The following is a 17502-nucleotide window of genomic DNA, read 5'->3' as shown; positions in this document are numbered from 1 at the left end:
TATTTTATATACAATAAAATTGGTTTTGCTTCAATATTTGCTATGCATTGATTCAAATATTTGTTATGTTTAAAACAATAAAAGATATTATTTGATTTAACAAAAATGTTTTTTGTTTTGAACATTTGACATGCATTGATCCAAATATTTTATTAGGTTTATTCAACAAAATGAGCTCATTGATTCAACAAAGTTTTTTGTTGTTTCGATTGTTGTTATGATAAAATCAATAAAAAATTTTGTTGGTCCAACTATTTTGCGTGTTTGATCCAATAAATTCTTCAGAATTATTTCAACAATTGTTTTATTTATATAAACATGTATTTTTATTGAACACAGAACAACTTGGTAAATTTATTATTTCAACCCTCATATTATTTGACATTAAAAATTATTTTTCTGCGTGAATACTAACAATAGTTAGAGATATGAGCAGATGAACTTGTACTAATAACATCCCCTTTGACCAGTTTTAACATCTGTCAACCCAGCCAGCGAATCACGATTGTACAAAATTTCCAAAAAAAAACCGTATCATAACATAAATTTATCTGAATCAGCAAATACCTTCATATTTTTGAATAAATGTATTGAGTTTATGGTTTGGTTTTTCCATGATTTGTAGTTTGCGTTCGTTGCGTTCAACTAATGTATAGAAATAGTTAGATCGTCGTTTTGAATATAAAGATATTCAATAAATAATGATAATACATATAGTTGAGATCAATTATATTGTCTATTTATTGATGTAGATAACTCTATTTTATATTCTTCTGAATGAAAATTAACGATGAAACGTCTACCTATTCAAAAATGAAAAAATAATTAGAAACGGTCAACAAACCATTGAGGTATGGCCTCTTGAAGTAAACATTCCAACTTTTATCCATTTTTTTTAATTTACACATTATATTTAACGTTTGGTAGACAACCCTATTTTCATATTTTTTCAGTGCACCATATAAATAACACCTTTTGTACATTATATTTATGAAATTAAATGGTAAGGTTTTCCTTTAAAAACCGCAACACGTATAAACGATCTAAATAGTCAATGGACAAACATGGATTCGCGCTTGAAGTCTGGTAGCAAACCCATCTATGACCGCATACCACATCCAAACCGTTATAAATTTCGATTCCGTCAATGAAATATTTTCAAACTTGCAGGAGATATACTTGATTACTATATCTTTCGAATGCCATGTACTAAATAAGTAGACAAATATGAAACGTGTCATAAAACTTCAAATCGCAATTTCTCTCAAATCTCTCGATGGATCATTTTGAAATTCACTGAGAAGATGCTTGGATACTGTATCTTTCGAATGCCGTATGACAAACGTCATACGTCATGGTCATTTTTTGTTAATAACGGTTTTAGGAACACCGTGAGTACTGCATAGGCTTTAGCAGTTACTGCATTGAAGTGTTCGATGAAACGTAGCTTGCGGTCAAGTATAACACTAAGGTCCTTGATTGAAGAAATTCGTTCTACTGGGGCAGCGCTCACTGCATACTCAAACGTAATTGGCGAAAGTATTCGTGTGAATGTGATTATGTAGCATTTCTGAATGTTTATAGTCATTCCGTTTCTATCACACCAACTCATGATCCTATCTATGTCCACCTGAAGTGCACAACAATCTACCAAAGTTGTTATGATGCGATAAATTTTCAAATCATCTGCGTACATCACCTTACACGATGTCAATTCGCTGCAAATGTCATTCACAAAGAGCACGAAGAGAAGAGGTCCAAGGTGATTATCAGGGGATGCTGAAAACACCCCGCCAACAAGGAAATGAATTCTAGTACACACTGGTAAATTGCGTGCGCAGGATTCGATGACCACGAGTTGCAATTTTATTTCAATATATTTGTAACAAATATGTTGAAAAGATCCACGACTTTGTTAACCATCTAAAACTCGCCTCATTGTATCTATCCGCCAACAACACCTTCAGAAGCTCCAGCAAAATCACGTTTGAGCATCAGCGGCTGCTCATTTTGGGAGCCATTCACGTGAATGCCGGGGGTTAAGCTCGCGCGTCAAGCGAATGGACAATTTGAAAAGGATTTTTAGCACCGTTTTGAACGATTCTGAAGTAGGAGCTTTTTGGCGGCTTTTCGTGACGTTGTGCATGGTTTTTTGAAAATATTCAATCCAACACAAACAACAATGTTCAAGTGGAAAGTTTCCACCGAAAGTGTGATTGGGTGGAAATTACAAAGATAATTCATAATATCCACATTTTTCAACCAATTTCAGTGATCTGAAGTTTAAAATTCGTGTGAATAATTTATCTGTCACATTAGATTCTAAAACACAATAAGATCGTAATGAAAAAATTAACTAAAAAGTGGAATTCAGCTTTTCTTCTGATATTGGTCATAGTAATGAATTTCCATGTGATTTACACATATATATTTCTGGGAAGGGAAAATCAGTACCTTTTGAACTGTAGGGGAGACCAGGGCTGGATGGCTGAGTTTTGCTTTCGAATTTATGTACTCATTCTGGTTAGACTTTTTGAAAACCGTCATGAAGATACAACCCTCTGTAATTTTTTTCATTCATGAAAAAAATCAGGGAAAAAGTTATTAGCAAACAAATGCGGAAAGAAAAATCGGCCAACCAACCCCAGGGCTGGGATAGGTTGGCCGAGTTTGGTAAAATAAGTTAAACACGTCAAATGAATCAGTGGAAAACTTTTAATTAAAAAAATATCGTTTTTTTCGTATATAGGTAAGGAAAATAAAATCCACTCTTCACTTTTTAGCCTTTTTACCCTTTTTGGACTTACCTTTGGCAGTTTTAGTGAACTTTTCACCAGCTCTCGCTGATTTTGTTCCTCCGCCAGCATACGCTTACGTTTGATTTCATTTTCTGCTTCTCCAATACTGCTTTTATTGGGGAATCGGTCAAAATTTGAGACGATAGGCGTTTACGACCTTGCCACTTCTTCGAATCAGATCGTGCACTCGCCTTGGGAAGAGGTCTGACGTCTTCAGAGAGGCTTACATCTGCAGCAGATTCTATGCTAATGGCATTTAATTCATAAAATATAGGAATCAACTTTTAATAAACAATTTCCGACTTTTAATGATTCTAATCTCTTATTTCTATTTGGTAATATTTTAAATTATTTTTATTACTTATTTCTCGTGTATATTATTCCTTATAATAATCAATATTAGCATAATATCAAATTTTGATTTTGAAAGTTTGGCATTTCACAAATATCAAAGTGCACATTAATCTACAATAAATTTACAACTCGGCCAACCAGCCCCGCACAGAACTCGACCTACCTACCCTATATTTTCGAGAACAATCACGATTTCCACAAACAAATATAAGGTTACACTGGTAACCGTTATACCATTTTATTGGGTTTTGAATACCCTTTCCAGCAGTACAAAGTTATTGGAAATCGGATGTAAATTGATTCGTGTTAATTATTTTTCAGAAACAAAAATTTACTCACCAGTGCAGAAAAAAGAACAAACGTGCTCCTGTACAAACGACATCACCAAAACTCCTGAAATTACGTCGGTACATTGGTGACCTAATACCCGACCAAAATCACTATAGATGTCGCTGCTGCGCATAGTAGCTTTTTCATAAAAGGCACTCGGCCAACCCTATGTAGATTTTGCCCATCAAATAATTTTTTCATAAAATATAGACAAAAAGTAAAAGAGTACGCAAAAACACGTTTTTAATCTCGAAATCAAAATTTCGGACCCACTCCGAAATATTTTTCTGGATCCGCTCCTGCCCTAGCGTACAGAAATGAATCACGCTTAGCGAAAAACTAACCGCGATGATCATATTCTTAAAATTCTGCTTGTATCTCTTTCAAATGGCTAAATTTTTCGCATTAAGTTCGATTCACCGGGCTCAGCGAAATTTTCTTGGGGATCCCGTTCGTTAGTCTATTCAGTAAAACAATTTTATTACCGAGTTCTCCGCATTGAATACAGGTCAATAATTTCATATGATTTCAACAAGCAGACAATGTACTTGTATGACAGGTGGGAGTATTTTGAAGTGGTTTTAGTGGAGGTAACAACATAAAATCGTGTATTGGACATTTTACAATGATTTTCCTTAACCCCGCAAAACCACGGGGTTGGCAGCAGAGGGTTAAGTTGTTTGGAAGAGATGACAGTTATTATATGATAACTAAAAATATAAAATTGTCCTATAAATTGCAAAGTTATTGCCGTGTTAACCTGAAAATTTGTTATTTCATTCATATAGGATCAATCATTAAAATTGTAACTTTATGCTTTGCAAGATTTGAAATAACTTCGAAGTGTGGTCACGACACCCCTGTTTTGTCATATACATTACCAACCCATCTTTTTCCATTTTGCATTCGTCCTAGTAAGGACGGTTTGTAGATAACTATGTTGATACAAGACGAGAATCTTTTGGAACAATTCAAACCTTGCCGACGATTGTTTTTACTGCGTACACAAATATGATCATTCCCCTTTCACAGCTCACATCGAATGAGCACGCTTTGCATCAAGGCGTTCCTATTTATTAACTCTTCGATGCAGATGAAAGGCCATCCTTTTGTGCGATAAATATAAATATTTTTTCATCATTCGTTTTGGTGTAGCTTTCGCTTAGTGGTAGAGTTGCCACATTCTTGGAAGGATTTGCAAAAACCTGTTATTAAGGTTCAAAATGTACGTAACGCTTCCGCTAATATGCACTACTATCGCTTTCTCGCTCGTTCTCGTGCCGTGCATGCCTTTCTAATGGCATAACCAAAACGAATATACCGGCTTTCCCCCACCAACTGCTCTCGTCAAGCAACCTAATACGAATAATCATAGGAACAAACATTTAGGGGACCTATATTTAAAACTTTTCCTCATTTTATTGTTCGGTTAGTGCACCATATTGACGGCTCTGTGCGGGATGGGCTGAAAATTTTCACTTTTCCGAGTCTGCTACTGCTTTTTTGAGAGACACCCTAAGTTATGATATGGAACTCACTATAAAATGAAAACGGTTTGAGATACAAAGTTAGTATCTTCAACAAAGTTGCTCAGAATTGATTGTTCTAGAATATTGCAGAAGAAAGTATCATTCTCTCTGAACTATAATTTAAAATAATGTCTACAACTTTGACATTTTAAGAGCCATCCTAAAACCGTTTCAGCCAAAAGATGCAGTTTGTCACGCACAATACATGTTTCCAAGACACCAAATCTCTTAACCTAAAGATGAATGCGTTAACAATTGTTTCCCGCTAATTTCGCTTCCTGAACCACTGTGCATTGATATAACTAATCAGTAAAACAAGATCTATCCTAAAAATGGAATTAAGCATATTAGAAAGGTTCGATAACACTGCACGAAAACGTTATCTCATTTTTATAACTTATGACATTAAAAATAAACCCTAACATGTGATTTTCAGATAGATTAAGCAATATTTTTGGTTTTGTCCGACTTTTGTTCGAAGAACCGACACTATGCGCCGGCTAGAGGTAAGATGCTACTTGCTGACAGGGTGGCCAGACCTACCGATTTATCGGTAGTCCTACCGATTTTGGTCTTCCCTACCGATTCCCAGACGACCAAGGCAAAACTACCGATATTTTGTTATTCCTACCGAAAACTACCGATTTTTATTGATTTTGGACACATCCTACTCAACATTAATTTTTTGGGTTGGATATGGTCAGAGATCTGTGTTGTCAGTATTTTAAAATTCTATGTCAATACTACGTTTTTGGGACAACAACCCGGCCTACCGATAACTACCGATAAACTTTTAGTGACCCTACCGATATTAAGGAATTCTATCTGGCCACCCTGCTTGCTGATGACATTTCAAAACAACGGTTTTATTTCTTACACACATTGATAACTTTACTTGGATGTCAGTTCTTAGTGATAGAATGTATTGAAGAAAAAAATTAAAGATTTGGTTACGTGCTAGAGGAAGAGATAAAGAAATTTGTGACAATTTGTTACATGGGGAGGGGACAGTAAATTTTGGGTAACTTTTACATTACCTTATTTATGAAAATCATAAACTGTTGCATTTGTCCGGATCTAGAGGTAGCCCCATTAAAACAACGTTGTGACGGAATAAACAATAAATTGAATGTTTCTCCTATTGTAACCTGATCTACTTTTAAAACAAAGTATATCCGGACCTTTTTCAATGTGCTAGTGACTGAATAAGACTGAATCAGCGCAACTTCAGCAACTTTATTATTCATTACATAAATTGTTTCTGATCAGCTGATTTTTTTTGATTATCTCTACTGACGTTTCTTAGTTGGACAAATCTCAGCTTGATGTCGAAAAAATCGTCGATGCATACCAACATCAAATGAATAAGACTAACGAAGATGGTTCGGCGGATGGATTATATTCACAGGAGGAAAGAATGAGTAACCAATCCCAGTCAAAAAGGGCAAGTTGCTGGCTAACGGGGGGCTATTTGCCAACTCGGATGCGCTAATTGCCCTTCAATTTGCCAGCAAATTGCTGGCAATTGGGTCATTAAGCTATATATAGTTTTCCGTTCCATTCGATAAATTTTAAGTCCAATATACATAATATAACATTATTTCCAAAAAAATTTCGTTGTAATACGTAAAAACGATTTTTTTTTGTTTTTTTAAATAAATCTTATGTAAAATTGGCAACCATACATAGGAAAACTGCGGTTGTTTACATCTGGCCTATCAGAACAACACCCAAAATGATAAAAAACTATATGCAATGGATGGTGTTTATGTCAAATAAAAATAACCCTCCGGGAAAACCGAGACAACATGCCCTAATTTTTTCTGACGGGGCATTATTTGTCGTGAAATTCGATATGTCAAATCCTTCCTATAGTGTCAAATTCAGACTGTCAACATATTTCTTTTTTTTAAATTTTAATATTATTTTCACGTTTCCTGAGTTGGAAAAAAAACATTGTTGCAATCACGAAAATCAGCTTTATCGATGTAAGTAATAAAAAACGACTTTTTTTCTCATTTAATGACCCAAACAGGGGGCTATTTCAAATGCAACATTTGGGCGATTTGCCGCCGTAATTTTTTTGCCGCCCAACCCGCCCTTTAATCGCCCCCAAATCGCCCACGGAACGCGCCATTTAATCGCTCCTAATGACCCAATATAAAAATTACAAATAATTCTTATTTTCGGATTCAATATCTACTCACATATACTTACCAGTATACTAGGTAATCACTACCAAACCATAGGAAGAATCAATGGCGAAATTAGTATTGCACACTAAAACTTATGAAAATCTGACGTTCATTAATACTTTAGGTCAGAGATCTTGTTCTACTATACTTACACACGATTCCACAATTTCCTACGTTCGTTGACTAAATGAAGTGCACTAGACAAACAAAGTAGAAGTGAGAACACGCCAATTGTTCAACAAACAATTTTAAGCTTATAAGCCAAACATGAACCGCCATGTTAGAAAAACGCGAAAAACAACCAAGTCCATTTCAGCCGCCAGAAAATTTGTCTAAGTATTGAAATTGCCTTTAAATCGCATTCGCAAATTGCATTTGTTCCTAGGGGCAATTAGCACAGGCGAGTTGAGTCAAACGTCAAATTTTTTAAATCGCCTGACCATGTTCGTCCGCATTTTTTTAACAGGGATACCACTGAGAACTGACATACAAGTCAAGTTTTCAATGTGTGTAAGAAATAAAACTGAAATGTCACTAGCAAGTAGCAACTTGCCACTAGCCCTAGGGGCAGATCACTCTAAGAATGTATAACAAATTTGCATCAAATTAGAAAAAATGCAATTAATTTCCATTTTAACATCAGCTTTGCACTCCCTCGCAGAAAAGTTTGTTTAACAAACGTCCTACGCTGATCCACTTTGTTCGACGTTTTGTTAAATGTAGGGCTAGTTTTTCTGTAGGGTTTTGACGTCTTACACGCAACGCAAACAACATTGCACGCAACGCAAAAACATTGCACGCAGCGCAAAATACATTATGAATTTCTATTTTGATGGAAATAAATGCATTTAATTTCGCTGATTTTTAAAAATGCATCACAAGTGATCTGCCCCTAGCACTAGCCGGTGCTACGATCGGTAAGCAAACACTAAATGGGTGTTTTGCGTGCAAACGATTCTAAACGAGATCCATGCAGGTTACAGGTTCGTAGTATGCGATGGTGATTTCAACGTATTTTCATTTAAATGCTTAAACAGGTTTTTTTTGTCTTAGCTTATGTGTCTGTTCTCTGCTAATACGGCGAAAACAATTGAGCAAAGTAGATGCAGTGTCAAAATCAACTGGCAATCAAAATAAGCATCTCATGGAATACCTAATGCAATATTATATTGTTCCTTGGGAAATACTCACTGTTACTATTCGAACGTCTAACATGCCTGAGCCGTCGGTAGTTGCGGGTGTTGAGTTACATCTCCCCGTCGGTACACATATGCACGTTTGCGCCACACCACTTGTGGTGATTGTTCCAGTGATACCTTCGGAAATAAATTAAACATTATGTGTAATAGCAATGCAATATAGTAATATTAAGATTATTTTATTTACCAGTTTGCAACGGAACAGTACCAGTAAGAATACCAGTTATAATTCCTGTGCTAACATTCGTCGTCTGTTGTCGAGTCAACTCTGGTAAAAACAGTTAATTATCGAACGAAACACAAGTAACAAACAATATTTCAAATATCGTGAAAAAATTTCCCTAAACTTACCATTTGAATTACCACCAACTCCATCGGGGAAGTTAAATTTTTGAGCTGCAACTATAACCCTCAACCATGCAGTACTGGACGAGAAAACCAGTGTGGTGGCTACTAGCAGCGTGTAACGCTGCATTTTCAGCGAACTTTCGATATACACTGAAGATAATAGACCACACATGATTGCGATTACGATGCATGTTGACATGAATAGCAATGTAAGCATTGATATGCAATCATACTAATGAAAATACATTTATGAACGAGTTTATGAATGCTGTTGATCATCACGGTTGAAACACGTTGTGCGATAGGGTGTATGTTTTTTGGCATTGAAAATGTCTTAAGGCCCCCGTCGGGCAATCCGCCATTTTTCGTGTTTTTTTGCGGTTTTTTATTTTATTTTCAAAGAAAATGACAAAATATGGAAAAAAGAAAAAAATTGTTTCGTACTGCATAAAACTGAAAATTTTAAAACAAGAACTTACTGTCCCAGCAGTAGTTTAAGCTGGTGGTCTTTTTAGATAAAAATTCATGCCATATCTTAAGCGTTGCTGTTCCCTGCTGTAAATCGCGTAAGCGCGTTTTAAATTATACATCGTTTGTGTATACCAATTTAACCCTCAAAAAGGCAACCGGGTCCCAGAGGCCCGGCACGTTACAATTTTTTTGTTACAAAAAAATGTGTATGCAGTATAAGCTTGGGCATGGAAATTTTGATAAGTAGCTTTGAAATCTATAACAAAAATAAAGAATTGTGAAATTTTCATCGATGGAGTGATGCGCAGCTATGTTTGAATTTTTTATATGCACAAAAAGGCAAGCCGGGCCTGGCAGGCCCGGTGTGCAGGCAACATTTACTAGGAATACCACGGGTTTTATACATTAATATTTATCCAACATTTTGAAGAGTTCATCTTCATATTAGCAGGATTTTTTTCATGTTTTGATTGATTTTATCTTTTTACATTTTCTTATAAGAAAAAAATCTTGAAAGTTTGAGCGAATTCTATACATTTCTTTTATAAGAAATGTAAAAATAGCATACGATAGTGACGTGTGTCATATTTTTTGGGTAAATACTTTTATGTCACCCACTGTGGTCTACTTGACAATTATTTGGATACAACATAACCTAACTTTGTCGTTATTGTCTATTCTTTGTGTTATAGTTGTCGTAATTATTCAAATTGTAGGATCTAAAAGCAACAAAAAATTTAAATGGCTATAAAACGATATGCCCATGTTTTCAATCGTCTCAAAGAATCTGAAATAATGGAAGAAATTCGAGCAAATTCAACAGCAGACGATGCCGAAGCTGATATGCTAAGCGAGGAAGAAGATGCGAATGATATTGCTTCCGACAATGAATCTGATGCAGACTGGGAAGAAGAATCTAAATATGTACTCCGGTTATGCATCAGAAGAAATTAATAGCAACCCAGAAACATTTATTGGTCGTGTTCAAACGAAATGGAGCTCAGAACCAATCGACAGTCGACGTGATCTTCCGAGTACTCACCTTTTGGAAAAAAAATTAACTTTTTTACATCCATCGCCTTATACACTGAAATCGGGATTTGCTGCGTGTTCGTACTCATCATCCTGTAATTACGGAACCGGAAGTCGGATCAATTAGAAATTCAACAGGAACCAATGGGAATGCTGTACGTTTCATTTGAAACCAAGTGTGTAAAAATCGGTAAAGAATTCGCTGAGAAATAGGTATGACATTATTTTAGGAACTTGGTAAGTTCCCCCGGGGCATCAAGAACCGCCATAGCTGGCCAATGTGGTCGAAGTGCCTTCGGTGGGTCATTAATGATCTAGACATGCAAAGCCAAGTAATGTTGCACATATTTTTATATATATTGCATCATTTGGACATCATGGTGGTATCAGTTTCTATGGAAATTTGCAGTGTGATTGTACTCTTCAACACGTAACTCCAGAACCGAAAGTCGGATCAATAAAAAAATCAATAGCGACCGATGGGATGGCTGCACCTTTCATTTGAGACTAAATTTGTACAAATCGGTCCAGCCACCTTAGAGAAAAATCGGTGAGATTGTTTGGCACATACATACATCCATATATACATACATACACGCACACATACAGACATTTTACGACCTCGACGAACTGAGTCGAATGGTATAAGAGATTTGGCCCGCGCGGGTCTCGGTTAAAAAGTCGAAATTTCGACCGATTGCATAACCTTTCTATATGAGAACGGCAAAAAGGAGCTTAAATTTAGACGGGCCTGAGAGGCCCGGCTTGCCCTTTAATGTTAGGATTTTAGCTTGCCTTCACAAGGGTTAAATTTTACAATAATCTGTTTTAAATTATTAAACAAACCGCTGTACTGGGGATGTAACTGTCAGTTCTAGTTTCACATTAAAACATCTATATAACATAAAACGCTACAGAATATGCAGTTCATTGTTTTAGTTGCAAACTAGAATCGGTTTAATAATACTATGTTCACACTACAGTGTTATAACACGTTATAATAATTAGTAACAAGAACAATGTTACCAAGATAGCGTCAAAACCCGTTTTAACTGGCAGTGCGAACGTTGTATAACACTGTAATTTATCAAATAATTTCATTTGTTCGGCCATGATAATCGATGAAGAACTACTTCACCTAACTTCCTGAGTTTTGGATTTTCAAGGTCGGTCCTGAACTATGTATGACCAGGATCTGACCAAATTCCACGGATGCATCTAAAAGATCGATGAAACGTATGTCAAATTTAACTTTAAACAACTGTTGGGAGAAAAATTTTATATTGTACAAAATCACAGAGATGTTGCCGAGTAAAATAAACCTGTTTTTGAAGACAAGTTTGCCGGTCAGCTGATTATCTGGCAAGAAATCTTTAGTTATGGGCGTAAGATTCCGGTTTCTATCACAATCAACAATGTGAACCGAGTGAGATATTAACGAATGTCTGAACTGATTCATTAGATCACATCGGACCCTACCAAACAGGTTTGGCAAGTAGCCACTAGAGTAAAAATGCGCAACAGCTTACCGTGATAATGACGACATCGGCCATGTGAATGAGATAAACTCTCGGAACTAAACTGCTCGGAACTCAATCGACATATATATATATATATATATATATATATATATATATATATATATATATATATATATATATATATATATATATATATATATATATATATATATATATATATATATATATATATATATATATATATATATATATATATATATATATATATATATATATATATATATATATATATATATATATATATATATATATATATATATATATATATATATATATATATATATATATATATATATATATATATATATATATATATATATATATATATATATATATATATATATATATATATATATATATATATATATATATATATATATATATATATATATATATATATATATATATATATATATATATATATATATATATATATATATATATATATATATATATATATATATATATATATATATATATATATATATATATATATATATACTCATTGTTCGAAAGTCGAACTAAAAAAATGACAAAATTAACACCAAAGGGCGCAAGACTGACATTTCACCAAGAGCGCCAGAAGGTCACGCCTCGGCTCTGGCTGTGAACCATTACTAAATTTTCATCACTTTTTAATTCATATGTATTTCATGGAAAGTATTTTTTCAAAATTTTGAAAACAGAATAGTAATTGGTCACACGGGAAAAATGCGTTCATAAATTCATGAAACCAAGATCACGATTTCCTAAACGGAAGGATTTACGGAAACCATGACCAAATTCCGGAATAATAAATCTCGTATTCATGAAACTATTTGTGTTTTCAATAAACTAGTTCGCGTCGGATATATACATGGCGTTACATTCGAATATTTGGTAGGATTACTGTAGATATGTTTAATTTTTGTTGTGATCTTTGTTCATAATTTGGGAATACACAGCCGACGCTCATGATGTCAGGAGCTTAACCGCGATTTTTGTGATTTCTCATTAAGTTACCGTGAGTTTTTTTTTATTTTTCATTAAGTTCATGAGTTTGCTATCGGATTTTCTGTCAGAGTAGTGTAATTTATGTTCATGATTGCAGGATTAGTCGCGATTTTCGTAATTTATTTGAACGTTATCTTGAAATTTTATTCTAGAGCTTACTTTCTAATTTGACGCGTGGAGTGATGTAACTCATGTTCATGGCATCAGCAGTTTTATTATGATATTCGTAATTTCTCTACATCTTATCACGATCTGTTATATTTTGTTATATTGTCGGTTTTTGTTCCCAGAGTATCGTGACAATATGAACAGAAACATAAAAGTTTGACTAATTAGCGGGATCATGTTCTATGAAGTACATCACGAACATTATTTGTGGCTTTATAATGTATTTTTGGTACTCAGCGCAGTTTTCATTTTCTATCGAGACACTGAATGACTGAACCTTATCAAATGAATAACGATGTTCTAGGTCCTAATAGTTTTATTATAACTAGCGCTCGTGCCTCTTTCTGGTCGCTAGCAGCCAGACGTATGACATTTCATGTAATAGTGCATATTATTCTGAGAATAATACTCTAAATTTTGAGGGATTCCATGAGAAACCGGCCGACCGCAAAATATGACCATAGTCGATTCGAACGAAACTTTGCAGGTGTGTTCGGTTTATGAATCTCCATGATATTCTCTGGCAATTGGAATATTTTGATACAAGAGCAATTTTTCAAAAGGGGGTAAACGTTTCTACGTGCATGAATTTCAAAATTTTGTTGTTCGATTACTGTATTTTATACAGCAAAACTATCGGAGAACGAGTTACAGGGAATGAATACTTCTGTCCGAAAAAATATACACTGAAAAAAATGTTGTGTCATTTTTCAAAAAAACAAAAATTTATTTTAAAACTGAAAATTGCGAAAAAACCATTTTTTTAATTTTTTATATTTTGTCAACAAAAACCTAAAGAGAAAAGAAACATTTTGAATGTAATCGCATGATGGAGAACTTATCGGTAAAAAAGTTTTTCTAACAATAACTTTATACATGTTTTTAAATTTCATGTTAATTGGCATACAAAATTGTAATTTTATTACAGAATATAATTTTAAACATTATTTAAAATCAAAATGCATTTAACAAAAATCTTCCAAAATTTCCAAATAGTTTTCGAGATATTTGAAATTTTGCTCCATCAAAAACAATTAATTCGAGTAATTATGCTCTTTTTTAAAAGTTATTCGCGTTACCCCATCATAAAATGTCAACAATCTAATGTTTATCGTTTTAAAGACGTAAAAGCAACTTTTTAGTGTATTTGGATCATGGAGAAACTTTCAATAAAAAAGTTTTCCTAACAACAACTTTTGACATATTTTTATAATTCATACTATTTGCAGTTAAAAATAAAATTTTATTTTTGAATATGATTCTAAACGCCATTTTAAATCGAAATGCTTATAACAAAAATTTTCTGAAATGTATTAGTTCTCGAGATATTTTAACTTTTGTTTTAACAACACAATTATTTTGTTTTATTACGACCTTTTCATAAGTTATTCGCGTTTCTCCATCAACAATAATAGGTTTTTCAAAAGGCCCATAAACTTTACTGCAACTTTCCCTTTGACATCAAGGCGATATTGTAAACCATTTGAAAGTTACATGAAAGCAACCAAAATATTATTCAACCACAGAGACTGATGATTAAACTTTGAAGTTGAATCATATTATGGTTGTTCTCTTGTAACTATTAAATGCTTTACAATATCGCCCTGATGTCAAAGGAAAAGTTGCAGGAAAGTTTATGGGCCTTTTGAAAAACCTATTATTGATGATGGAGAAACGAGAATAACTTATGAAAAGGTCGTTATTAAACAAAATAATTGTGTTGTTAAAACAAAAGTTAAAATATCTGGAGAACTAATACATTTCAGAAAATTTTTGTTATGAACATTTCGATTGAAAATGGCGTTTAGAATCATATTCAAAAAGAAAAGAAGATTTTTGTTAAATGCATTTTGATTTTAAATGAAGCTTAGAATTATATTCCGTAATAAAATTACAGTTTTGTATGTCAATTAGTAGTAAATTTAAAAACATGTATAAAGTTATTGTTAGAAAAACTTTTTTACCGATAAGTTCTCCATCATGCAATCACATTCAAAATATTTCTTTTCTCTTTAGGTTTTTGTCGACAAAATAAAAAATTTAAAAAGATGGGTTTTTTCGCAATTTAAATTTTTAAAATAAATTTTTATTTTTTTTTTGAAATGACAAAATTTTTTTCAGTGTATATTTTTTCGGACAGAAGTATTCATTCCCTGTTACTCGCTCTCCGATAGTTTTGCTGTATAAAATACAGTAATCGAACAAAAAAATTTTGAAATTCATGCACGTGGAAACCTTTACGCCCTTTTGAAAAGTTGCTCTTGAGGCAAAATAATCTTATTACCTGTGGAAAATGTTTAGTCTTCCACGCCGGTGAAACGTGTAAAGTTTCATCGGAATCGAAGATGGTCGGTCACGATTTTAAAGATTTTCGGACGGATCTTCGTGGAATTTCTCTTTTGTGAAATAGTTCCCGTGGAAATTTCATGGACATGTTGCATGAAATTGAAAATGATTAGGACTATCCTCGAAATATCACAAACACGCAAGATAGATCGCAGGTCAAGTACTAGGAATCATGACCTAGTTCATGAACCCATGCATAATAGTTCATGATTTAGTGATCTATTTCACGTGCACGAATGGTAGGTCGTGGCTATTGTACTAGGAATCATGAACCAGTTCACGAATACATGCATAGTATTCCATGATCTCGTGAAATATTTAACGAAAGCGAATGGTAAATCTTGACTAGTATACTAAGGATCAAGAACCAGTTCACGAATACATGAACAATATTCTATGATTTCGTGACATATTTCACGGCCACGAATGGAAAGTCGTGACTATTATGCTAGGAACCATGTACCAGTATACGAATACATTAATAATATTTGATGATTTTGTGAACTATTTCTCGAGCACGGATATTGGATCGTGACTAATGTATGAATCATGAATGAGTTCACGAGGATTATATAGATTTATGAATAAACTTTCGAGTCTCGTGAAATAATTCACGAGAGAGTATCCAGTATCTTGATTTTGTGTTCTAATGTTTCTAAATCTATGAATAACATCATAAGTCAACCTTTGGTTTTATGAATAATGTTCATAAAGTTGTGTACTAGCTCACGTATGGAAAATCGACTTTGTAATGAAATGGCCGAAAACTTGTCTAAAGTTCACAAAACAAAAACAAATATTTCCACTAATTAAAGCGTTACGCGGGCATTACTTAAGGGAAATTGAACATAATTATAAAACACATGATTTTTGTTCATGGTCCTGTTTTCTTAATATAAAAATGTGATTGTTCCAAAATTCATGGCACTGTATTTATGATTTCCGGAACAATTTTTTTTCGTGCAGTTTTACAAAGCCTACAACCAAGCTGCTCAATAATATTTAAATGATCGTCTTAATTATAATATAGTTAGGCGGATCCAACTGAACATGTCAAATGCCGGAGGCAATTGAAAATGCGGTGCCATGATTTTGAATCAGGAATATTATAGCAGACTATTATAGAAACTATAATGATAATCTGTTTTCAAATTAATGAGATCTCCAACCACACACGTCATTTTGCACTTACACCTTAAGAGATACACTACACATGCATTCACTTCATAACAGAAAATCTAATATTATTGATAATTATATATGAATGGCTTTATGATTCATGCATCTAACGTTGCAACACACGGCAATGCACGAATTAGTACTTCTTTGACGGTATCACCGATCATATAACATAAACTGTTCACAGTTCGAACTCGTCACAACGAATGAAAGTTGCTTCGATTGTGTAAATTGTTTATATTTAGACTGGTGAAACAAAGTATACGAAAAACTTTGAATAGTTCATAACATTAAGCCATCGTTCTATCAACGTAGACCTTGTGATGTCAAAATAAAACCTTGGTTAATTCTAGAATAATATCCGGTTATTGAATACAAAGCCAAAATGGTATGGTTTGTACGTGAATCAACTAAATCAACATGTGCATGGAGATTAGTTCAAATTGCACACAATGTGAAAAGGCGTAAAAAATGTTATTCAATATATGAACAATGAGATCCGACAGAACGTTGGTTTATATAAGTACCATCATTAACGAACGATTTTCTTGGGTAAACCATTGATTGGGTACGTCCGGATGTTAGAAACAGATTCAGATTCATCTGATGATGCTTTCGATTGAGGTTAACATTTTGCAGATATAATAAGGATGACGTTTCGGAACAAAAATATTACAACTTTCCAAATTAAGTCGTAAATCTATTATTGAATGAAACCAAACTTTAAAATTGCTAATGCACTTTAGTTCTTAGCAGATATGGTTATTAGAACAATTGGCTGCGTTCCCATGAGGCAACGAAATCAATTACAGAAGGAATGTCTGAAAGGAAGGCACGAACCCTTCAATTCGATACAGTATCACAAAACGTTTTAAAGTAGTCGACCTGTATGTAAATTGAAATAAATTCCAACCCATTTTTCCGCTCTATACATTGTCTACAAATTGTGTCTACAAATCATGTTCCATTACGATAGATTTAATAAATAAGTTAGTATAAGCGAATTTAGGAAAAAAATT

The 17502-nt window shown here is 33.7% G+C and overlaps 1 protein-coding gene across 1 annotated transcript in view; it reads right to left on the bottom strand.

The window, feature by feature from the left end:
* Positions 1-16674, bottom strand: part of LOC131683353 (phenoloxidase-activating factor 2-like) — a 34503-nt gene extending 17829 nt beyond the window's left edge. The window contains exons 1-4 of the mRNA XM_058965245.1: positions 16499-16674; positions 8757-8903; positions 8593-8673; positions 8398-8522 (exon numbers count right to left, since the gene is read on the bottom strand). Of these exons, the coding sequence (XP_058821228.1) occupies positions 8398-8522; positions 8593-8673; positions 8757-8880 (330 nt within the window). The 5' untranslated portion in view covers positions 8881-8903; positions 16499-16674. The remainder of the gene's footprint in view (positions 1-8397; positions 8523-8592; positions 8674-8756; positions 8904-16498) is intronic.
* Between the last annotated feature and the right edge of the window lie 828 nt (positions 16675-17502).

This window comes from Topomyia yanbarensis, chromosome 2, assembly GCF_030247195.1.
Source record: "Topomyia yanbarensis strain Yona2022 chromosome 2, ASM3024719v1, whole genome shotgun sequence".
Lineage (NCBI taxonomy): Eukaryota > Metazoa > Arthropoda > Insecta > Diptera > Culicidae > Topomyia > Topomyia yanbarensis.
Note: the sequence above shows the minus strand (reverse complement) of the source record. Positions and strands in the feature narration are given on the sequence as shown.